We start from the raw sequence: 24,967 nt of genomic DNA, 5'->3' as shown, positions 1-24,967 counted from the left end.
CTTCTCTTTTTGCCTCTGTTATTTCTGCATTCTGCACATTCTTTCTGCATGCTAACTGTAAGGGTGCAATTTCTTCTTATTCTTAAACTGGTCTTGCTGTGTATCCAGTTTCTGGCTGCATGTTTTTGCTGCCTCCTTTGCATCAGACCTAATAATCTAGGGACCGTATAATAATTAGGATCAACTTCATGAACCAGTGGAAAACTGACCTTGCTTTAAATTTGGTACAAGGGAAGAGCAGAAACAGTGGGACAGGATTGTTGCTTGTGGCAGCAGCCTGTGGGTGGGCTGGATTAAGTCTATCAAGATACTGTGCCCCAGACCAAAGCTTTTTTATTCCCTGTACACAGCTGCAGTTGGCACTGTTAAGGGCATTGCAGTGTCGTTTCCTTTGATCTTGACAAATGCAATTTTTTATCCAATTGAAAATCTGCAAAGATCGTTTTCCTCATTTGTTGCCTGTCACCCCACTGTAATCCTTCCTGCTATTACCCTGCCCTAAGCTCATCTACTGTCTCCTCTTCTTTGAACTCAAACCTGTCACCAGTTTTCTGTCAATCTACTCTGATTGATTAAAACGTCAGCCTCTCACAGAGATTGGCTAGTGCTGCCACCCTTTATCCTCTGGTTGTTGTGGGTGTTTTTGAACAAACAGCTTTGTGCCTTTCTCTGATGCTGTCACTATTGGTTCAGCAAGTTCCTGGTGACCATTCCTGAAGCTGCCGCGTTACCTTTCAGACTTCAGTAGTCGTGATCACTTGACTAAAGCCACTGTCTTGTGTGCTGATCAGCATTGATTTCGTTTCCTTTAACCCACTTCTAGTAAGTTGTTCAATGTAGGATTTTTAGCGGCTTTTGGCCGGGGCGGAGGTGGCGGTGGGTTTTTTTTAAGTATCACTGGGTACAGTGGGGTTCTGTTCTATCAGTGGCTCTAAAACATATTATACTTACGCAAATAAAACTGCATCAGACATCCTAAGAGGAGTTCTTGTCTGCTTTTAACTTAAAACCATAATTATGTTCCTTCTCAAGGTTTGAAGCAGTAAGTTAAACAACTTTGAGAAGTAAGATTAATTTTTATTTCCTTCTAAGCTTTACTTTCCACTGTGTTTCTCTTTTCAGTTATGCCAATGTAAAGAAGTGCAGTAATGAAGGACGTGCCTTGATGCAACTGGACTTTCAACAATTCTTAATGAAACTAGAAAAGTTAACAGACATTAGGCCTATTCCAGATAAAGAATTTGTGGAGACCTACATTAAAGCATACTACCTAACAGAAAATGACATGGAACGCTGGATAAAAGAACATAGGGTAAGAATTGAATTTGCATTCTTTTACTGTCTATTGGAAAAATTCACCATGATGACAGAATCATGCTAACAACTATGAATGATCATGGCTGCTATGTGTTAAAAATGAATATGTATGTATGTATATATTCCTTTATTATAATAAAATCTGAATGGGATGCAGTACAAATATAAATGTGTGTGTGCATGTATATGTTCATTATATTTATTATCATATGAAGTTAGTATGTGTTTGTGCTGTTTCAAAATCTGATGACTGGGAAGGATGAATAAGCTAGTCACATCTACCTGCTGTGTCAAAAAATGTAGAGAACTAGAGGAAAGTGAAGTTGAAAACATTTGTGTGCTGTTCAGAATATACCAAAGTGCACAACTCGATCATCAAGGAGTACAATTTGAAATCACACCATCAAGTTTTACTTTGCCTTTAGGAATAGATTGCTTAAACTATGTTGTAAGGCACAATGGATGAGAGTCATTGCTTTTTCTTTCTTCATTTAATAATACTGAATCAGGATCAGCATTGCCCTTCGAGATAAGTCTTCATTTGTGTTTTGAAAGCAGTTAGCATGCTTTCATGATAGCATAACCTAACAATTATAACAGGACTGCGTAAGTGATAGTCACATGCTATTGGAGCTGCCCATTGCTGAAGTGAAAAGTCTTTTAAAATGGAGCACTTTGAAATCTGTATTTTGGGATTACTTTTAAATCCCATTAGAAATGGATGAAAGAAATACATCTTTAATATTGTTTTCCTTGTTTTACCTGGAGCCACAAGAGAGATTGTGAGCTGTTGTTTGGTGACCTATATGGAAAAACTCTTGTTTAAACCTACTGGTGGAAGCGATATTTTGGATAGTGTTAGGTATAAAGGTAGTACTGGCAAATGTGGTGTTTTGACAAGTGTTGAGAATTCTTGTCTTAACATTTTTGCCATTTTTTCCTCCTTTATCATGTACTGAAATTAACACGGTTTGGAGACCCTGTAGACAAAAGTGTTTAGAAGCTTATTGGAAATGAGAAGTCAAAATAAAGATCATAAACTTTTGTCACAGTTTGTTTAGAAAAATGTTTTTGTGTTAAAAGCTTATCCCATTTGCATATATATTTCCCACCACACCTTCCAAAGAATGGAAAATACATTAAAAATTGATTTATATACATACATATTCACAGAATTACTTTCTGTGAACTCAGTCCAACACTACTAAAGTTGTAATCATTTTCCATTATAACCTGCCATGTTGCAAAATACAGTTCTGTCCTCTGCCTCAACTATGAAAACTATCCAGATCTGACTTAACTACCACTTTAAATCTCCCTTGTGTACTGACTGCTTCTATCAGTTGAGAAGTCCACAGTGTGTATGTCTGTGTTTTCTAGTTTTCTATCTTTGTCCGGTGTTTTATTCTGCCATAACGTGATCTGCTCTTATTTGCCAGGAATATTCCACTAAGCAGTTGACCAATCTGGTGAATGTTTGTCTGGGCTCCCACATCAACAAAAAGGCAAGGCAGAAGCTGCTAGCTGCTATTGACGACATAGACAGGCCTAAAAGATAACTGGAGAAAGCTACTTTCCTTGTGATTTATACCTTTTTCTGTTCATGTGAAGCATGCAGACAAATCTCTCATGGACTATGGACAACATTCTCTTAAAAAACATTGTGCATGACCTTTCTTACCAGCATTGCAGACACTCTGAAGTGGCATAATGTTCTAAAATATGACTTTTCTAATCTGTGGAATTCTTTTCTGTTGCATTTCTTCTTTTTTTTTTTTTTGTTCTTTTTTTTTTTTTTGTTACTTGCCCTTAGTAAAGGGCCACTTTGTGTATCATTGGTGAGCTGTATATTTTGCAAAACTGTATACTGTAAGTAAAATCAAAATCAGAGAGAAACATTGGCTTAATATATAGTTAATGCTCTTTTTTAACAAAAGAGCTACCTGAAAATATGATCTTTCCTCCCTGCTTTCACCCTCAGAAACTGTACTTTATTATGGACCAGTGTAAAATGAAAGGAAATGTACAGTATGTGATCAGTGTATCTTGCATATGGATTAAGGGTGCAGATCAACTAAATACTCTCATGTTAAAGCCTCTCATTCATATATATTTTAAAATGTCTGTTTATTTCAGAATTAATTTAGTCATATCAAAATGATTGACTTCAGATTAATAGAAGGTAATAAATACTGTACACTAATATGCTTTCTATGTGAGACTTTATTTTCCTAATTCAACAATGCAAAATGTCTCTTACAATAGAAATTAGAACTGTTCCTTTCATATCACTTCCCTTTTGTCCCTCTGCCAGTCTTCCCTGTTCCAAAGCAATAATGCCAGGGAATAGGAATAATGTTTTTTTGGCTGAAGTTTTGGATGGATACTAACATAATCTTACTATTTCCTGCTCTGCTGTAGACATCCCAAGTGATCCTGAGCAAAGCAAAATTGCTTGGCTGCATATTTGTCCTAGAAATTGATTTGTCAAAGCATCACTGACTCCACTGAAGTTTTCAGGTTTGCCTTTGGTTTTCAGTATGTAAAGTTTTAGATTTTTTTCTTTTTAATTACATAATGAACTTTTTGCAGTGCTTTCAGACCTTTTAAAAGGAAACATGCTAGCATTGAGCTAATAGGTAAAATAATTTACATAAGCTACAATCCACTAATATATACAACACGGTAAATTCTCAGTTTCAAGTTCATACTTGCCATTGTACTTCTAATTCAAACATGGGAGAATCAAGACTTACTGAATGACAGGAAGAAAATTGCCCCATGGAATCATTATATTTGCTCTTTTTTGTAGCTTAATTTCCTCTTCAGAAGTGGATGGAGCATCATTGTGTGAGTTCAGTGAAAGCCTGTATACAATTTTAGAAGAACGATAGAATTTACATTTTAAATATTGACTGTGTAGTATTCAGCTCCCTTATTCATCTGTATTTTAAAGGAAATAAGATTTAAAACAAAATTTAACTCCATTCTTTATTGACCATGCTGTCATTCTGAATTCCGTTTAAAACTTGTTTAGCGGCGTGTCAATGTGTATATTGAAGCTGAATCACTTTTACCCTCATTAAAAAGGTGGTTCCAAAAAAGAAGAGTGTAGTTCCTTTTGAAAGTGTGGACTTCTGTGTGAGTGTATCTGCCCTGAAGTCAGATCCTAAACAAGAGCTCTTGGAAGAAATAGAAACATGTTGGAGATGATCAGCGTAAAATCTGTTTCAATTTTCTTCTCATGGTTGAAATAACAAATTTAAATACCTTTACCAGAGCTTTGGTGAGCTGAACACATGGTTAATTTCTCCGGAACTATTTGGGTTGCTGTAATTTGATTGCTTACCAAAAGACAGGAGTATAAGCAGTGGTTGGAATGTAGGGTCAAGGAAGGAGGTGAGCAATTGCATGAATCACAGTCAGGAGTCATTTTTGGTAGTGTATCTGTAGTGTGACTTGTTTTTTTTAAGTAAGCCCCCAAATGAAACATGCAGTGTAAGATGCAGTGTTAAACCTGTGCAACAACTGTTTGATCTTCATTCATATATGCCTCAGAAATGATAATATTTTCCAGAGGAACCTCCCCTCGCTGCCCAGGATTGATGCTAAGGGAGAAGCTATATAGCTTAATGGCCTACGTAGGCTCTTAGATACATGATTTGACTTTCAGGTTGCCCTGTGTGGAGTCAGGAGTTAGACTCTATGATCCTTGTGGGTCCCTTCCAACTCAGGATATTCTGTATTACTTGGCCCTGAGTGACTAATGAAGCCAAATTTTGGCTGAATGTTGAATTATTAACTTACTAAGGGTCTCTTTGGTAGTTTCCATCCTCTGGTATGAGAATTCTTTAAAAGCCATTGATTCTTTTGAGCATCTCTGTACATCTTCATTCTCCTATGGAAAAAGAAGCCTTTTATACTGCTTTTTCTGTGATAGAGAATATGGCTTAAATATCCTTTATGTTTTAGAGGATATTTTGGTGTTTTGTAGTACTCTAATAATAGAAGATGATTTCCTTCAGTCTCCAAGGAGAATGACCAGCACTGCAGAGGTGGGCAATGCATCTGTCAGTCCTTCTTTAGCCTAATGAAGAATTTAAATCCTGTTGCCCAGACGATGAGTGCTCTGATATTTGCCAAACTCAGCTGGAGCACAAATGAACGATTTTTGAGTCTCTGGTTAGGCAAAGCCTACCCATGCCCTGATCAACATACAACTGGCTTTTCTACAATCATTTTCTCTCGGTTGCATCTAATGGTGCTGCTCTTCTCCAAAGCAGCAGCTACTGGGACAAAAATAGGGCGAAGCCAACTGATCTATTGCTGTGACCCTGATATAAGATTCAAGTCCTTGCTTTGGTGTAGGTTTAATTATTCAAAGCAGAATGGTATTGATGGGAAAGACCATCTTGGATCAGCAGTGCTTTAGCTGATGGGACAGTACACAGAGCAGCCCCTGGAGGTGTAAACTCAAGTGCCTCATCTGGGTAGGGACTTGAATGCTTCATGATTTCAGATGAGTAGCTAGATCTCCAGGTAACTGACTGTTCCAGATTCCGTTGTTCCTGCATGGGAGAGAGTCTTTCTACGTGTAAAATATTGGCTTGCTTGCTTCCTATCTGCAATGGGAAATACCAGCCCCTGGCCAGATCTGCTTAGCAAACCCTGGATGGGGGGTGTAGATTATAGCTTGTGAACACCGCTGAAAGAACAGCCTTCCTTCTTTTGTCCCTGCCCCCTTAGGGGAGAAAAAGGGACGAGTGATCAAGGGCTCTCTCAAAGCTGTCTGTGAAGTTTTTATCGCCTTTTAATTTTCACAGATGTGAATGATGAAGGCATGTCTCATGATACCAAAAGCAAAGCTGTGGATATGAGTTGTGCTCTTGACTTGCCCTCATGCCACAGAACACACAAAATTATGAAGATCCCCTCCTCTTACTATGAAAGTGATATATTGGGGGTCTTTCCCCTTTAAGACCTTGCTCATGGTTAATGTTTATGAAATTTCTGTATTGCAAGCTGTACTTTGGTAACTCAAACTTTGCATAAAGCCCACGTTTTAAAAAAAAACAAACCAAAAAACCCTCAAAAACACACACACAATAAAACCCTCCGCTCTGATTAGCTTGATAAATAGTGCTGTCTCTTACTAAAGTCCTCAAAAGGCCAAATGTCAGCAGACACCTGCTATATTACAAATGATGCAAACAGAGATAGTGAAAAAAATGCAGATTTATTGTGTGTGGGTGATGTTATCTATTTTATTTATAACCACTGCTTGAAACAGCAGAGCCTAAAGACTAAGCATTGCACCAGACACTAGGATTATGCTGCAAGTACGGAAATAACGCGATTTGCAAACAGCAAAGTTTCTGTGCTTGCTGCCTGTTTAAGGATATTTGTGAGTGTGTTGTTTTTGCAGTGCCAGAGCTGTTTTTCATCACAGTGGGAACTTGGTTTTTAAGGATCTCCTGCTCTTCCATGACATTCCAAAGTGTGATGTGGAGCAGCATCTTTAAAGTGTACTAAAGACTTCACATATCTGTGTTTTGTTTTTTTTTTTTTAAATAGGTATTAAATCAGTAACATACCGTATAATAAAGTACATGCTTGAGAAACTAATGACTTTAGTAACCTGTTGTTTTGTGTGGTGGATCCATGGCTCAATTTTAATTCGATGGAGTATTCTGTCCAGTCCCAGAGAGTTTACATGTATAAGCTAAACTAAAAATAATTGGATGTGAACTAAACTCAAATCTACTTGGCTGTCCTGTTAAAGAAAGTTCCCCCAGTACCCCTCAGCTCTGCTGGATCTATCTGGAACTCTTGATCTGGATGCATACATGAAAAACAACTTTCAGAGCAGAGATGTATAGGTCTGTGTGTTACATTTGTAGATTGTCTTGCACAGATTTCAATATTGTCAGTTTTAATACTGGCAAACAACTGTCAAAACGTGTGTTGATCTTTGAAAAAATGTACGAGCAAGCTGAAGATCTCGGAGAAGAGATGCAGCAAAGTGTGTCTTCACTAAGCACAAAATTAATGGATGATCAGACGTGCAAAATGACTGCAAGTATTTCTGAAGATCTTTTTTACAAGTAAATCCAAGGTTCATACTTGTATGTATTTCCTGCCCTATATCTTTAGTAATTTTATTCATAAGTACAACTATTCATAAATAAAAAGTCAACCCATTCATTGTATTTCAGTAAAGAATAAAATAGAAATGTCACCTCAACCATAAAATAAAAAGGATCCTTGTACAGCAGAGAAATTATCCTGTGGTTGCTGTCTGAGAGCTGCAGGGATGTCATGTAGAATATGCACCATAAAACTGTTCCTTTTGAAATTCATCCATATATTATAGTGTAAACATATACATGCACACAGAGCTTTGTGTACAATGTAATTCAATACTGGGGACCACGAAAAAGAATGGCAAAATTCAACAACGAGCAACACAGTATTGGTGTCTCTGCCATCACTTACATTAATAGCTGACCCTGAAGCCTGGGTCGGTAGTGCAGAGATGTTTTCTTCTGTGAGTAACTGATGTCCATTGAGGACAGGGTCGTAATCCAGGTCTGAACTCAGAGCTTTGAGTACATCTGAGTTACCACGCTGCTGGCACTGCTGCTGACTTTGTCTGCCACTGACGTGTGCTATGTAGGGAGGACCGTGCGGGAGCCTGGTGAAGAGGAGCTCCAACCCAGCCCAAAACACTGGAAGCATCAGGTTGGACGCTCTTGGTGGAGCGTGATGCTCCTGCCCTTAAGCAGAGATCGTGGATAGCCATGCTTGCTGTCCTGGCTGCTTGGGGGGGATACCTGCTCCAAATGCATGAAACTTGTGGGTGGGAGGACGGGCAGAATCGGGCTGAAAGGCTGTGGTGTGTCAGCGTGGTGAACACACAGCTCGCTCCAGGACAGCTTGCTGTTCTCTTTAAACCTGAAACCTCCATAAATGCGGGAATTGTCATTGCCTGATGCAGTTATTAGCACAGTACTAAGCACCTGTGAGTTTTCAGGACCATTTATTTCTTGAAGTGTAGGAAAATGTCATCGATGTAAATGAGTTTGACCAGGGGCTGCTTCCTGGCCCTGAGCTGCCAACATCTGTCTCCTCCAGAGCACTTGGAATATTTAAGCAGCCAAATGCTTCAACCAGCTGAGCATTCGTGGGCGGTTTATAATGTGCTACATTTCAACTAGATAAAATTGTTGCCATGAATAGTAATGCCTCATAGCTGTAATGCTGTTACCCCTTCCTTCCCCCCTTGCACACAGCCCAGCGTCGTGCTGGTGTCTCTGCTGTTCGACAGGACGCTTGCTCCTCAGGGTTTACAGAGCCTTTATGCTGGGAAGGAGAGGTCTCTCTTTTTTTTAGATATTTAGATATTTATTGCTGCTCTCTGTTGCTCAAAATCTCTGCAGTAAGGCGCAGGGCTCTGTGTGATGCGCATGTGGTTTTGCCTGTATGCACTAACAGAGTTTGTGGCTGCCCTGGCCCAGGGAGAAGGAGCTCCCTGAGGGTGGCACGTTCGGTACCACTTCAAAGATGCTGCACACCGCAAGGGCCAGGTCACGGACCCATCCCAAGCTCTGACTGAGGTTCTGCTCTGTCTTAGTGCCTAGTGTAGGGAAGTTTGTTTTATTTTCCTGTACTTTACTCCCCTGGCTATAAAAGGAATGATGTTACCTACCTTGTTTTATAAAGTGCTATCAGGCCGTGGTTGTGTAGGCATGAGCTGTACTTTCTGGTGGGAATCAGTGACTTAACCCCAGGGAAGCTGAAACACTAAATCTTCATGGAGAAGAAAACACGTAAGGAAACTGCCTTCTCTGTGTCTTAGACATTTTAGGTGCTGTTTCCTTTGCATTGGGACAGAAGCCAGTAATTTCATGCATGTTATTTCTTCTGACTCTGTGCTTCAAACTGCACCGGGCAGTGCTGTTGCCTGCGTAGCAGGGGACCGTTCTATGGACCAGAAAATATGGACTGAGCTATGAACAGACTCTTCTAAGATGTACCTATGCATTACAATAATCTGCTACTGCCAGAAATAATAACCAGATTAGATAGGCAAGACTGTGGACAAAATTAAAGTGTGACATCTTTTTTTTAAATGAAAGGATATTAAAAATACATGCACACATGCGTCCTGATGGCTACACACTGTCCATAAAAGCTCATGCCCTCTGTGTGAATCATGGGAATAGTTAGATACTAAGAAGATAAGTACCCTGGAGATACCATATAGATGCAGACTAAGAGGTGGTTTACTGGGAGAGATAGACTTCCAGAGACACAAGCTGTAAGGAAGCAAGACACTTGCAAACAAGTTCTCATCTTTATTGTGATGTTCGATGTGATTTTTAGGTAAAGGAAAATGTATTTTGGGGAGCTAATAAAGGCATTTTTCATTTGGAGTTCAAGCCTTTATCCTCCTCTTCTACATAAGAGGGCTTCATCGCATCATTTGTTCTCCTTTCCCATTCTGGTGTACCTGTAGCCCATATTTTTCTCTCTACACATCCAGACACATGGATTCACACAGGGACCCTTTCCAGAGGAGGCTGACTTGGGGAAAGTCTATCCAGAGGTGTCCATGGCAGTGCTGCTGGCAAAACTGTTCTTGGTAGAGGGGCCAAGGACACCACAAGGCACCAGGCTCCACGTGGGACATCTCAGGCCAGTCGTAGGTATCTGCTGGCTTTATGAACCAAACATTTGCTCTTCTGCCAGCAGAACCTCTTACTTCTTGGAAGAAAGCACAGGAAACTCCAGGGACCACCTTGATTTTATTTTCATTGAAGGCTGTTATTTTTCTTAAGGCGCTGAGTTATGATCTAAGTGCCAGAATCAATACACAAAGGAGATAGATCAGGAGGGACAAGAACAGTATAGGCAAGACTTAAGATCTTGTTTGCTCACAGAACCTAGAAGAAAACCCCTCTTGAGCATTTGTTTTCTTTACAAATAACTTTTTTGTAAAGCCCAAAACTGAGACTGTTCCAAATAAAGCATTCAGGTAAAGAGATCAGGGAATAATTCTGTCCAATGCCTACCCACACTTTTTAAAATCTGTCTATTCAATAATGGGAAATGATGGGAGAATATCTCGAGATTTTTATTCTTTTTTGCAGTGTTTGATTAGCTTCAGTTGCCTGGGTGAGTGTTCAGACTCCAAGCTAGTAGGCTCTGTTTAAGATTCTGGGTGATTAATTCCCATGAACTTCGTGCTCTTATCTTATGTCTTCAGGTTGAGACTCATTTCTGTATTAAATGTCAGTTTTCTGCGTTCGAAAGGAGTGAATTGTCTGAATAATTAAAACACATTTATTAACCTCTAATGAATGGTCAGTAAGGCTGGGAATTGGACTGAGTGACATGCGTGCAGGAAGTTTTGAAGCCTACTCTTTTAGGAATGAGAAAAAAAATCTTGAAGTTGATTTAAGTAAAATTTTCTGGAGGTCAGTATGTGCCTGGATCACAACCTGAAAAAATACAAGTACAATTCATCTGGTACTTCATGATGAATCTTTCTGTTCTCACTATTTCATGAGGTCAGTGAAGGATTTTCTGTCTGAACTCTTGTATGCTGTACCCTCACATGCTTTCCTGAAAATGGGCTAGTGTTCATACTTGCTCTGTTTACAAACATGATTTTTTTTAGGAAAGGTAAATTAAAAATAAATGCAGAAGTCTGCGTTTCTTTAAATATTTTATTAATATGTTCACCTTGCTTTACTTTTGCATTATGGAGTAGAATAGAGATTAAAGCATTAGCTGCTTTTGTGTAAAGCTGACAAGTTGATTTTTGGCATTTTCTTTTGTATTCTACAGCGCACTGCATAAACAAAAAGACCATATTAATGGTCAGTGGCAGCTTGTGGGCGGACCCCTCTTCATTGGCGTTACTTCCAACATACATGAGTATTGCAACAGCACTTGGGTGCTCCAGTCATGGGCCACATCATCACCCTGCTGGGCTTTCAGTAAAAAAGACAGAATAAATGGTTTATGTTGCCTCAACAGGGCCTAAATCTAAGAATAACACAGGTGGAGGGCCGCGTTTGGCTAGTCTCCGTTGGCTTGTACATAATCACAGCATGGAAAGAGCAAGGCCTCATGCCTGCCTACTGCTGCCCTTTCCAGGGCAGCTCAGGAGCCTGACGTAGGTGCGCCGAGTCGCCCGGTGGAGCAGCCTCTTTCCCCATGTACTGCGCCACCTCCAAGCCTGTGCTGCCTGCTGTGAGCACCTTCTGCTGAGACAATCAGATTTAGCACCAGCGTCAGTGAGGGTGGAGACAACCCCGGAGCGGAAAGCATAATCCGGCCCCATGACTGCCGAGGTGAAGAGCTGTGCCTCTGTGGCACCCTTTTGACCTTCTGCATTGTGCCACCCATTGTGGCTGTGGTGGGCTTCCAAGGAGAGGCCTGGAAGTAGCGGGGCTGGCTGGCCAAGGGGAAATTGCAGGGCACTGGGCAAAAAAGTAGGTTGAGTGACAAGGACCTAGGTGCTGGTGACTGGAGGAGACCAGGATACCAAGAGAAGGGCATCTTCTGGTTTGTTTTACTTCCTTTCCCACGCTGCTGAAGCAGGGAAGCAGCCTGAGGGACCTCACAGAGGGCTGCTGCTCTCTCATGGAGTCACAAGCTCTCTGCCACAGTGTCCTGGGGGGACATCCCTCCTAACGATGCCTGGCTGCCTGCTGCCTGGCTTTTGTATTAGCAGAGTTTAAATTAAGCCATCACTCTGAAGCGCCAGCCTCTTTTCTAGTGACAGATTAGGAGATGCCAGTATAATCAAAGGAGCAAATTAATCCAATCTGATTCATCTACTCTTGGTCCAAATGAAATACTCCAAGGAGGCAATGGGGACTTGCTCTTCAGCATGTGCTGGAACTTGGGCTCTGGCTCCAGAAGCGTTTCCATGCCAGCCTTGGAGCAAGGCCAACCAAGGGTATCAGCAGGGTCTCTAATGCAGACTGGCAGAGTAGCTGGGACATGGGCCAAACAGGGTCACCATCTTGCAGTGACAGTATTTTCAATATGTTCCTGGGCTGGAGAGGCGCAAAGGATTGGGGAACATGTGCTAAAAATCCCATTAGAAAATGGAAAACTTTTTATATTGACTTAGTGGTTTTGTGGTGATGGGGCTCAGGACTAGTGCAGTGAGGGACCAGAGAAAGGGAAAATGGTTTGCATCTTTGATAGGGCCTCCCATGATCTACCCCAATGTATGGAGAGGAGGTGGCCAACTGAGCAAAGTGGCCTCTCTCTCACCTGCCACGGAGAGGGAACAATAACCCTTTTGGTTCCTCTCCTCCACTCGTTAAATCAGCCTAATACCTAGTTTTCGGTATCCATCTCAAATCATTACTTCTTATTCAGACTTATATAAATGGAAATGAAGAATACATTGAACAGTTTCTTCTGGAAGGTACAGAAAACATTGTGTTTATATAAGCAGTCATTCTTCACTGTGCATTACGTACTCCCCTGGGTATCAGTGAAAAATCATTTGCAGAATGAGTGTATGTGTATTGGCTGTTGTTTAGAATGCCTATTTTTGTGAAAATTATGCTAGTCCAAATAATTAAGTGTAATGGAGAGGAAGTGTATAGATGCTACAAAGTGCTATGAAAAGGCTGAATTTGCTCTGGAAGAAGACTTAAGATTTCATTACTCCCATTGCAGTCTCTAAGAGCAAGGTAACCTGAAAAGGGACTATGACAAATCACTTCTATTTTTCTTCCTACAACAATTCACGGACAAAAGACAGATTGGTTTTTCGATGCATTGTGTCAGATACTTCTCTCTTCTGACTCAGCCACCCTCCCCCAACCTTAACTTGACTGAAATGGCTATTTGATTGTACATGTGAACATCCCACTATCTTTGTAAATGGCCACAGCTCTATGCCACAAGGTTTACTACAGCACCATAGTCTATATTTTCCCTATGAAACGTAAAGGTCTCAAGTGGTTCTGCGTGACCAGGAGGAAAGGTGGGATCAGGCAGGTGCCATTGCCCTTGCAACCAGCAGCAATCAGGCCATTGCCAATGTCCCCTCATGATTTGATCTCGTGCTCTTAACTGGTGGAGACAAGGAAGAAACCTGAGGAAGGTCTAATGGTTCTGGAAATGGGATTCTTTTCTAAATGTTGGGGCATTTAGTCCAATACAGAAATACACAATGCTGGGTGGGAGCTAAAGCCAGTCAGCCGGCTTGGAAGATAAATTCCCATTGTAAGGGATTCGATGACCCACAAATGGGAAGGAGATCAGAGGAAACGGTGAGAGTCCCTGTTTCCTGAAATCTATCAAACAAGGTCATTGAGTTTTAGAATCATAGAATCATAGAATGGTTTGGGTTGGAAGGGACCTTAAAGATCATCTAGTTCCAACCCCCCTGCCATGGACAGGGACACCTTTCCACTAGACCAGGTTACTCAAAGCCCCATCCAATCTGTCCTTGAACACTTCCAATGATGGGGCATCCACAACTTCTCTGGGCAACCTGTTCCAGTGTCTCACCACCCTCACAGTAAAGAATTTCTTCCTAATATCTAATCTAAATCTCCCTTCTTTCAGTTTAAAACCATTCCCCCTTGTCCTATCACTACATGCCCTTGTAAAAAGTCCCTCTCCCGCTTTCCTGTTGGCCCCCTTCAGGTACTGGAAGGCCACTATAAGGTCTCCCCAGAGCCTTCTCTTCTCCAGGCTGAACAAGCCCAACTCTCTCAGCCTGTCTTCATAGGAGAGGTGCTCCAGCCTTCTGATCATCTTCATGGCCCTCCTCTGGACTTGTTCCAACAGCTCCATGTTCTTCTTATGTCGGGGGCCCCAGAGCTGGACGCAGTACTGCAGGTGGGGTCTCATGAGAGTAGAGTAAAGGGTCAGAATCACCTCCCTCGACCTGCTGGCCATGCTGCTTTTGATGCAGCCCAGGATATTGTTGGCCTTCTGGGCTGCAAGCGCACACTGACGGCTCATGTTGAGCTTCTCATCAACCATCACCCCCAAGTCCTTCTCCTCAGGGCTGCTCTCATCCCATTCTCGGCCCAGGCTGTATTTGTGCTTGGGATTGCCCCAACCCACATGCAGGACCTTGCACTTAGCCTTGTTGAGCTTCATGCGGTTTGCACAGGCCCAGCTCTCAAGCCTGTCAAGGTCCCTCTGAATGGTATCCCTTCCCTCCAGCATGTCGACCACACCGCACATCTTAGTGTCATCGGCAAACTTGCTGAGGGTGCACTCAATCCCACTGTCCATGTCGCCAACAAAGATGTTAAACAGGCCCGGTCCCAATACCGACCCCTGAGGAATGCCGCTCATCACTGGTGTCCACTTGGACATTGAGCCGTTGACTGTAACTCTTTGAGTGCGACCATCCAGCCAATTTCTTAAAGAGCTTTCTTGTAACATTAACCATCTGGTATGATATGGTATAGCTTCAGTGCCACTGTGCTGTTTTGGGTCAGAAGGGAATATGACTGAAACTTTTACAGTTTCTCAAAGTTAACTTTGAAGATATGAAGAAATAAATCCCAAAATACAGAGACCATCATGACCAAGATAAAGAGGACTGAAGTAGTGAAAGTCCAGAACTGTTTCTGAAAAACACCAATGAATCACAGAAAGAGCCCAGCTTCAGACAACACAAAGGCAGTGAGGAATAAACTGACTTTGCAGGGAAGGACATGGAGAAAAAAACCCTGAGCAAAATATTGACTTCCAACCTTCCGTCAATATATGCCTTGAAACAGTAAATTCAGCGACCGAATTCCCATGACATACAAAACACTCTGAAACAAGCCTTTGAGATGAAACCATTAGTAAGGTAAGAAGGAAATGTTTTCCTCCATAGAAAGTCAAATATGCCTTTTACTCCATAGAGTAATGTATTGAGGGCCAATGCTATATGTGACCTCTGTCTGAAAGACATTGTTTCTCCATCCTAATCCATTTGCAAATTGAGTCAGTGAAGTACCAATTAAATTCAGGTCATTAATTTCAAATAAACTACCATTTTTTTTCTTTTTTCTTTGCTTTTTTTTTTTTCTTTAACTTGTGTCATGGCCTCTTGGGAGACAAAAAAAAATGTTTGGACCCTTGGCCTTCAATGAATCTTTCCTTAATGCACCAATATCAGGGCTCAGATTACTGCTATACTTGGCCTTTGAGCTGCTGAAGACATTTCTATCCCTTTAGTTTTGGTCTCCATCCTCTACTTCCCCAGCTGAGATGTTTTACAGGGGTGGAAGATTAGTCCCAGATCTTGCCTTGATTGAGAATGTGGGTCTATTTTGTTTTTTTGGGAGAGGGAGAAGGAGCAAGAGTTCAGCATTTATAAAACCAGTTCCTGCTTTTGTTTCTTTAGTTTCATGGTTTTATTTTAATTTAATTTTAATTATTTTAAGGATGTTTTCCATATTTTTAGGTCTTGTATTTAATTTTTACTTTCAGAGGTTTTTTTTTTATTTTAATTGAAGGTTTAAAAGAATAGGATATTTTGGGGGTTTTATAATGTGGCAAGAGATCCTCTGCTGTGAGATTCTTAGACGCTTGGTAGTATCTCTTGATCTACATATACTATTTGTTATGCAATATTTAGCTCCTCTTAGGGTTTTAATTTAATGGGGGCTACATTGAGAACAATCAGGTCAATGACCATCTCTGAGTTAAACCTTTCGGGAATTAACAGTGCTAAGTGGAACAGGGACCCCCCCGTCAGCACCTCCTTGTTCCGGACATAACTAGTTTTTCTGACATACTGGGGAACGCCTGAAAGTTTTGGCCATGGCTAAGTCTGCTCTGGGCGGGGTTTCATGAGGTTGACCTCACTGTTCTGCATATTTTAAGCCATAAATTAACAGTACTTTTAATAGTGCCATAGGGATTGCTGAGTATTATGGGAAACAACACAATTCTTTGTTTAGGCAGGAGCTCTGTTTATTACTTTAAGGAGACCCATCCACTGGCTTGCTACCTGCTCAGCTCAGTTGTGTACATGACTGACTTACACTATGAGGAGCTTCACTATGCAACTCCTGAGGACAGTCAAACATAGACTCTAATGATCTCAGAGCTGCCCTGGAATAGATTCTTCTGCTTGTGAAAGAAGAATAATAATGTCATGCCAGCTGATTTTACTCATTTTCTTATCAGCTGTTTAAAAAGCCCAAGCGTTTAAAGCTTAAACATTAACCACACCAAAAATAACAGGGAGAAAACTAAAAACCCAAAGCCCCCGCAAAAGAGAGAAAATCCAGAGTTTAATTCTGAAATTTTACCTGCATGCAATTTAGTAGTATAAATCATCAAGGAAATTACATCTCATTTCACTGAACAATGTTATGGGAATCAAAACATATTATATCTAGATAGGTGGGGATTAAAGTGAGAAATGTTTCAACAAACAATATGAATCAATGGTGTTTTCTCCCAAACCAGCCAGGGCCAGTGACTTGTTGAAATATGACAGTGAAACTCTGAAGAAGAGGTATCTGGACATAATTGATCAGATGCAGCTATTGATCACCTGCCCCTCAGGTGACATTCAACACGAAAAGACACAGTATTTTCTAGCGAGAGTATTGCAGCTCAGTGAATTGCAATACCTGCTTCATTTTGGTTCCTGGCTCCTAACAGTCCCCTGCTTTGGGCTCCCAGTTTAGACCTCAAGCTGCATGGAGGCATCTGGCTGCGGTGTCCAGACTGAGGTCTCCTATACTGCCAGAGGACAGAGGGGGGCAGGTGTTAAGCAGAAGTAAGCTACCATGCTAGCAATCTAGCAAGCTGCCAGTCTTGTTTCCACTCGTAAAGTGACTACCCCAAGCATTAGTTGGAGGTCCTGAGCTTCTTGAAGGTGCTGGATTTGGCATGGGTGAGATTTCTAATATACACACATGTCTGCACGGGATCACTGGCAACCTTGTGTAAATCAAAATGACTCCCTGAGAGTTAAACTACATGTTAAACTTCAATGACTCTTCTGTGACTGTGAAAGAGGGCTGGCTCAGACCTGTCATCCTCGTACACACCTTTTTCTGAAACCACCTGTGAAACTTCTGCATGACCAAGAATGTGGAGTTGTTCCTAAATTGATTTATATTTGTTCCAAAGAACATATGGAATGGATCTGCCATTTGATTTAGGTACTTGCAATGTTGTTTCTCAGAAACAGATCTTTCTTAGAACCTGTAATGTCTTCTACCTGGGACAGGAAGGATTTCTACTTGCGATACTTCATGGAGTTAGTTTGTATAATTCCAAACTTACATTGGGAGCTGTAGCATGTTGTCTCTGTACAGGACTTTCTGTACTTCCTGTTTATAATTCAAACCCCTAAATTTTAAGGTAGGTTTTTGCATTTTTACTAATATTAATTCATATTATTTAGTTTCCAGTCGCTTGGTAACTGTTGACAGGCTCATGCTTGTCATATCCATAAAGATTTGATGTGGATCTCTCCATTGACTCAATGTATTTTGGACCAAGCACTCATCAAATGATTGTCTAAAACACAACAGACATAGAGAATTAATCTTATTATGTACTCATGGGATTGGATCCATAAAGAATGTGGGAGAATATACAACACAAGCATGAGTCATTTGTACTGCTGTCTACTCAAACCATGCTATCCAGCGCAGTTCTTCAGGCTGCCCTAGAGTTTACTTCTCTAATTTGCTTTATCCTGTGCCCTTTCCTGGAATGTGCTTGTGTGCTCCTGCTCCTCTCCTCTTGCTCCCTCACTCTCCACTGCTTTCTCCACCAGGAAAAAAACTCCTGAAATTGCCAGGCCTTTCTGTTGCGCTCAGGTCCTATGGGCATAATGACTAATTCTTGACTCTGACTTTTATTCCAGTGTGTCAAAAGCTCCACTTGCCCTGTGACTGCCAACGAGCACCTTCGGCTTTTCCTGAGACATTTGCTACGCAACACAATGAATCATTCTCTGCAGTACCGTGGCATTTGAGAGCCTGAGACAACACAAAATGGATCTGATCTAATAACAGAGTAACTATTCATAAGAGATACCATACCATTGATCTGGATGGGAGATCGACTGGGTGGGCAGCTGGGTGGACAGGAAGGAAGCATTTAGGAGGACTTTATTCTTACACTCAAAATCTTTTTATGGGCAAATGGGAGAACACTCCCTTATATGTGAAAACAAGAATTTGCCGTTGGTCTAATGGAGTCTTTAGAGTATAATAATATGGATTATTAGTCTAGTTACAATACTATATGTTTGTAGTCCATATATTTAATTCACATTAATACTGGAAATCCTTGATAATGGAGTTAAAATGTTATAAAAGAAAACCCTCTTCCTAGTACATTTGTTATGCCTGTCCTTACAATGCGTCTCTGGAGGGGTTATGAGGAGCTGCCAGTGCCCTGCAGCCTTCACTGAGAAAAGAAAGTTGTTCAGTCTCCCTCCTCTTTGCCAGGAGGGATGTGGTGGTGCGATTTCTTATTCCACTGCCTCAGGATCCACTTGGGTTTATTCTGTTTGGGTTTTTTTGTGGCACAATTTATTTCTGTGCTCTGTTCACTAGTTTCCAGTTATTCAGTGTTTCTACCTTGAGAACTTGTTTTTACCAAAGCAATGCAAGTTTACACTTCTGTAGTGACTACTGCTTTGACCAGTATAATTTCTTTTAAAACCTGTGACATCCAGTATCATCCTTCATCCTGCCATTTTAATTCCAGGCAGTTCATAGGCATTCCGGTCCACATGGCATAGCTACTCATTAAAATATAAACTACAAACTACAACTCAACCAAAACAAGCCTAGGCAACAGGTACCAGATGTCAGATGATTATGTGTGTAAGCTGAATGGTAGCTATTTCAATAGATCCAATCCCATGAGTACATAATAAGATTAATTCTCTATGTCTGTTGTGTTTTAGACAATCATTTGATGAGTGCTTGGTCCAAAGTACATTGAGTCAATGGAGAGATCCACATCAAATCTTAAATCCTTAAACGCTCAAAGTCTTTGCCTTTGACTGTAGGAACCAGGAACTGATTCTTATTTCCCTCTCTGTCCTCCCAATCGCTGCTGTGAAGCAGAGAGATTGATTCACTTGCTGTGTGTAAAGGGGTGCTTATCCTTTGGTTCCATTTCCCTGACAAGTTTTTTGGGTGTTTTGTGTATGTTCAGCAAGAGTAAACAAGTTGGGAGCAGGCAGACCGTAGGATGTTTTATGTTTCTGCTAGTGATGCGGCTCTTGTTGGGTTTCAGACTGGAACCTCCTGTGGAGCCCTGAAGAGAGAAAAACCAACCCTGAGAGCTCAGGTGTGACAAAGGCATCAAACAAACAACAAAAAAAAACCAAAAGCAGCAGATTTGTGGGGCTATAAAGGCCCCAGAAACCTTTCTTATATTAAAGTCTAACATAGCTTCATACTGCCTATTTCTCAAATACAAATATGGTTCCTTGTAAGACAAACATTCAAAAGTATAAAGTATTTCCAAACTGGTTTTTGATGCTTTGTACAAAAGTGCTCCCAGTACAAACATTTGTATAAAATTTGAATGTTTTGTATCATGCTGTTTCCCTTATTACATTACTGTAAGATTATATTTTCCCTCTGTTTCCATTTCATGAAAAAAACGTTTGATGTAAAAAGGAGTAGCTCCAATGTCCACCAGCAGAGAAGCAGAACTTGCGAAATTCATTTGCGCTTAACCACAAAGCACTGAAGGGTATGCTTCAAATCTTTTGACTTTGTGCTGAAAGAAATGAGACCATTCAATTGCTGAATCAGGGTATAGTTTAAGTGAGAAAATGTTATATAATTATTTACCTTCAAAACACTTCACTGCAAAATATATTGGCAATATAAAACTGCTACATTAAACACAGGTAAACCAGTGAACTGGCGTGAGTCAGGAGGTAAAACTGAGCAAGAGCAGAGGCAGCAGCTCAGATCTTAGGCACTGCTGGGCAGAGCAGCTGCTGGCACCTGGCTGTCTGCCAGCATTCCTGGTGCAGTACTAGGAGGTAGTACACCTGGTTGAAGTAATAGTGGGTAAAAATTGGATGTAGTTAGATCTTATGAAGTCACAATGAGAGCAAGCAGTGGCAGAGTCCTCTAATAGTAGCTTCCATTAAAGTGCTTACCATGGGGAATGGAATCACACACTACATTTTGATAACAATTTTCTAAGGTCATTTCCCAGATATAGAAATGTAACCTTTTCCAATTTATCTAGAAGCTAGAGAGTTAATTTCTGCAAAACGTGGCCATTTTTCATCTCATCCTGCATATCAAGTGCGCCCTTCCCCTTATGTTGCTCTTCGTCTTTCACAGTCTGCCATTCATGGACACTGTTAAAAGCTTTTCATTTCACATCTGGAAGTTGAAGGTCTCTTAAAAATTTCCTCATCTATTTTATCAGTCAACAAAAAAAAAAGAGGCCCTGAGGCCTCGGAGTGTATTTATGGGTGAGACTAGCCCAGCAAATGAAACACCTGTGTGTCCCTTCTGCAAACATTCTGCAGCAACTTGGATCATAATTCCAATAATGAATCTACTGTAGTTTAACGGAGTTTGGTTTGCTACATGGTGCATCACATCTATTTGTTTGAGAGCAGCCCTGAGGAGAAGGACTTGGGGGTGATGGCTGTCGAGAAGCTCAACATGAGCCAGCAATGTGCGCTTGCAGCTCAGAAGGCCAACCATATCCTGGGCTGCATCAAAAGCAGCGTGTCTAGCAGGTTGAGGGAGGTGATTCTGCCCCTCTACTCCGCTCTCGTGAGACCCCATGTGGAGTACTGCGTCCAGCTCTGGGGTCCCCAACATAAGAAGAACATGGAGCTGTTGGAACAAGTCCAGAGGAGGGCCATGAAGATGATCAGAGGGCTGGAGCACCACTCCTATGAAGAGAGGCTGAGTGAGTTGGGGCTGTTCATCCTGGAGAAGAGAAGGCTCTGGGGAGACCTTATAGTGGCCTTCCAGTACCTGAAGGGGGCCTACAGAAAAGCTGGAGAGGGACTTTTTACAAGGGCATGTAGTGATAGGATGAGAGGGGATGGCTTTGAACTGAAAGAGGGTAGATTTAAATTAGATATTAGGAAGAAATTCTTTACTGTGAGGGTGGTGAGACACTGGAACAGGTTGCCCAGAGAAGTTGTGGATGCCCACTCCCTGGCAGTGTTCAAGGCCAGGTTGGATGGTGCTTTGAGCAACCTGGTCTAGTGGAAAGATGTCCCTGCCCATGGCAGGGGGATTGGGACTAGATGATCTTTAAGGTCCCTTCCAACCCAAACCATTCTATGATTCTATGATTTTCAAGGAGATTTTGGAATGCTGATTTGTAGGTGTCTCTAATACGAGGCTGAACATTTTTTGTCCAGTTTTGCTCAAATAGCAGCTGTCAAATTACAGACCAAACACAGAAACTTTCACTACATTTAACATAAAACTGAAGGTTAATGACATCACTCTGAACAATCTAAATATCACAGAATCACAGAATCACAGAATGTTAGGGATTGGAAGGGACCTCGAAAGATCATCTAGTCCAATCCCCCTGCCGGGGCAGGATTACCTAGACCATATCACACAGGAACGCGTCCAGGCGGCTTTTGAATGTCTCCAGAGAAGGAGACTCCACAACCTCTCTGGGCAGCCTGTTCCAGTGTTCAGTCACCCTCACCGTAAAGAAGTTTTTCCTCAAATTTAAGTGGAACCTCCTGTGTTCCAGCTTGCACCCATTGCCCCTTGTCCTGTCAAGGGATGTCACTGAGAAGAGCCTGGCTCCATCCTCTTGACACTTCCCCTTTACATATTTATAAACATTAATGAGGTCACCCCTCAGTCTCCTCTTCTCCAAGCTAAAGAGACCCAGCTCCCTCAGCCTCTCCTCATAAGGGAGATGTTCCACCCCCTTAATCATCTTCGTGGCTCTGCGCTGGACTCTCTCTAGCACTTCCCTGTCCTTCTTGAACTGAGGGGCCCAGAACTGGACACAATATTCCAGATGCGGCCTCACCAGGGCAGAGTAGAGGGGGAGGAGAACCTCTCTTGACCTGCTAACCACACCCCTTCTAATACACCCCAGGATGCCATTGGCCTTCTTGGCCACAAGGGCACATTGCTGGCTCATGGTCATCCTGCTGTCCACTAGGACCCCCAGGTCCCTTTCCCCTACGCTGCTCTCCAACAGATCTACCCCCAACTTGTACTGGTACATGGGGTTGTTCTTGCCCAGATGCAGGACTCTACACTTGCCCTTGTTATATTTCATTAAATTTCTCCCCGCCCAACTCTCCAGCCTGTCCAGGTCTCTCTGAATGGCTGCGCAGCCTTCCGGTGTGTCAGCCACTCCTCCCAGTTTGGTGTCATCAGCGAACTTGCTGACAGTGCATTCTAATCCCTCATCCAAGTCATTAATGAATATATTGAATAGAACTGGTCCCAGAACCGACCCTTGAGGGACTCCGCTAGACACAGGCCTCCAACTGGACTCTGTCCCGCTGACCACTACTCTCTGGCTTCTTTCCTTCAGCCAGTTCACAATCCACCTCACAATCCACATCACCATCCAGACCACACTTCCCCAGTTTAGCTGCGAGGATGCTGTGGGAGACCGTGTCAAACGCTTTACTGAAATCGGGATAGACCACATCCACAACTTTACCATCATCTATCCACCGGGTAACATCCTCATAAAAGGCTATCAAGTTGGTTGAGCAAGACTTCCCGTTGGTGAAGCCATGTTGAGTGCCCCTAATGATCCCTCTATCCTTGATGTGCCTAGAGACAGCACCAAGAACAAGTTGCTCCATCACCTTTCCGGGGATGGAGGTGAGGCTGACCGGTCTATAGTTACCCGGGTCCTCCTTCTTGCCCTTTTTGAAGACTGGAGTGACATTCGCTTTCCTCCAGTCCTCAGGCACCTCTCCCGTTGCCCACGACTTAGCAAAGATGATGGAGAGTGGCCTAGCAATGACTTCCGCCAGCTCCCTCAGCACCCGCGGGTGCATCCCATCAGGGCCCATGGATTTGTGGGCGTCCAGGTTGCTTAATTGGTCCCTGACCCAGCCCTCATCAACCAAGACAGATTCCTCCTCTATCCTGACTTCTTCTGAGGCCTCAGGGGGCCGGGGCTCCTCAGGACAGCCTCCAACAGTATAGACAGAGGCAAAGAAGGCATTCAGTAACTCCGCCTTCTTTTTATCCTCTGTCTCCAGGACCCCCACCTCATTCATCAGTGGGTCTACATTGCCTCTAGTGTTGGCTTTACCTGCAATGTATTTGAAGAAGCCCTTTCTGTTGTCCTTGACCTCTCTTGCAAGGTTTAATTCCAAGGAGGCCTTAGCTTTCCTAGTTGCCTCCCTACATCCTCTGACAACAGACTTATATTCCTCCCAAGTGGCCAGCCCCTCCTTCCATGATCTGTACACCCTCTTCTTCCACTTGAGTTTGCCCAGCAGTTCCCTGTTCAACCATGCAGGTCTCCTGGTACCCTTCCTTGACTTCCTACCTGTTGGGATGCTCTGATCTTGAGCTCAGAAGAAGCAGTCCTTGAATGCTAACCAACTATCTTGGGCCCCCTTACCTTCTAGTACCCTGTCCCATGGGATTTCCCCTAGTAATTGCTTGAAAAGGCCAAAGTTGGCCCTCCTGAAGTTCAGGGTTGTGATTCTGCTAGCTATTCTGTTCCTGCCACATGAGATCCTGAACTCTACCATCTCATGGTCACTACAACCAAGGCTGCCCTCAACCTTCACCTCTTCAACCAGACCCTCCTTGTTAGTGAGGATCAGATCCAGCAGCGCTCCTCTCCTAGTTGGCTCATCCACCATTTGCATCAGAAAGTTATCATCAATGCACTGGAGGAACCTCCTGGACTGAGGATGGCTGGCTGAGTAGGCCTCCCAGCAAATATCAGGGTAGTTGAAATCCCCCACAACAACCAGGCCCTGTAATTGCGAGACTGCTCTCAGCTGCCTGTAGAAGGCCTCATCACCCTCCTCATCCTGATCCGGTGGCCTGTAATAGACACCCACAACAGTATCACCCCTGCCAGCCTGCCCCTTAATTCGCACCCACAAACTCTCAACTCGCTCCTGATCCGCCTCTGGACAGAACTCAATACATTCTAGCTGCTCACTCACATAAAGAGCAACTCCACCACCTCTCCTTAGTGGCCTGTCTTTCCTGAACAAGACATAGCCATCCATGACCACATTCCAGTCATGCGAGGCATCCCACCAAGTCTCTGTAATTGCCACTAGATCATAGCCCCCTGACCGAACACGGATTTCTAACTCCTCCTGCTTATTCCCCATGCTGCGTGCATGCATATATAGTAAAAACCATCTAGTTCTGAAGTGCTAACTACAGACTCAGCACAAAAGTAAAGTGAACTTGTCCAAAACAGTCAGACACAGCCCATAATCCGTGTTCAGGAATTAGTGAAGGCAAGTGAATAAGGACTAGATCCAAAGCTTGAATAAGTCAACAGGAGTTTTTCCTTTGTCTTTGACAGACTTTGAGTTCAGAGTTCTTGGTTTGCTTCTGTCCCTGCTAAAATCATAATCAGAAACCCTACTGACATCAGTGACACAGAAACTGATGGCATAGGTCCTATTTCAAAATTAAACACA

General features: G+C 42.4%; 1 protein-coding gene across 1 annotated transcript in view; it reads left to right on the top strand.

Moving 5' to 3' along the window:
- VPS50 (VPS50 subunit of EARP/GARPII complex) overlaps nucleotides 1-4,378 on the top strand; it is a 90,204-nt gene extending 85,826 nt beyond the window's left edge. Inside the window, exons 27-28 of the mRNA XM_068404644.1 lie at nucleotides 1,123-1,312; nucleotides 2,757-4,378. Of these exons, the coding sequence (XP_068260745.1) occupies nucleotides 1,123-1,312; nucleotides 2,757-2,876 (310 nt within the window). The 3' untranslated portion in view covers nucleotides 2,877-4,378. The remainder of the gene's footprint in view (nucleotides 1-1,122; nucleotides 1,313-2,756) is intronic.
- The last annotated feature ends 20,589 nt before the right edge of the window (nucleotides 4,379-24,967 follow it).

Source organism: Nyctibius grandis, chromosome 7 (assembly GCF_013368605.1).
Source record: "Nyctibius grandis isolate bNycGra1 chromosome 7, bNycGra1.pri, whole genome shotgun sequence".
Classification (NCBI taxonomy): Eukaryota; Metazoa; Chordata; class Aves; order Nyctibiiformes; family Nyctibiidae; genus Nyctibius; species Nyctibius grandis.
This window is presented reverse-complemented; position numbering and strand designations above follow the sequence as displayed.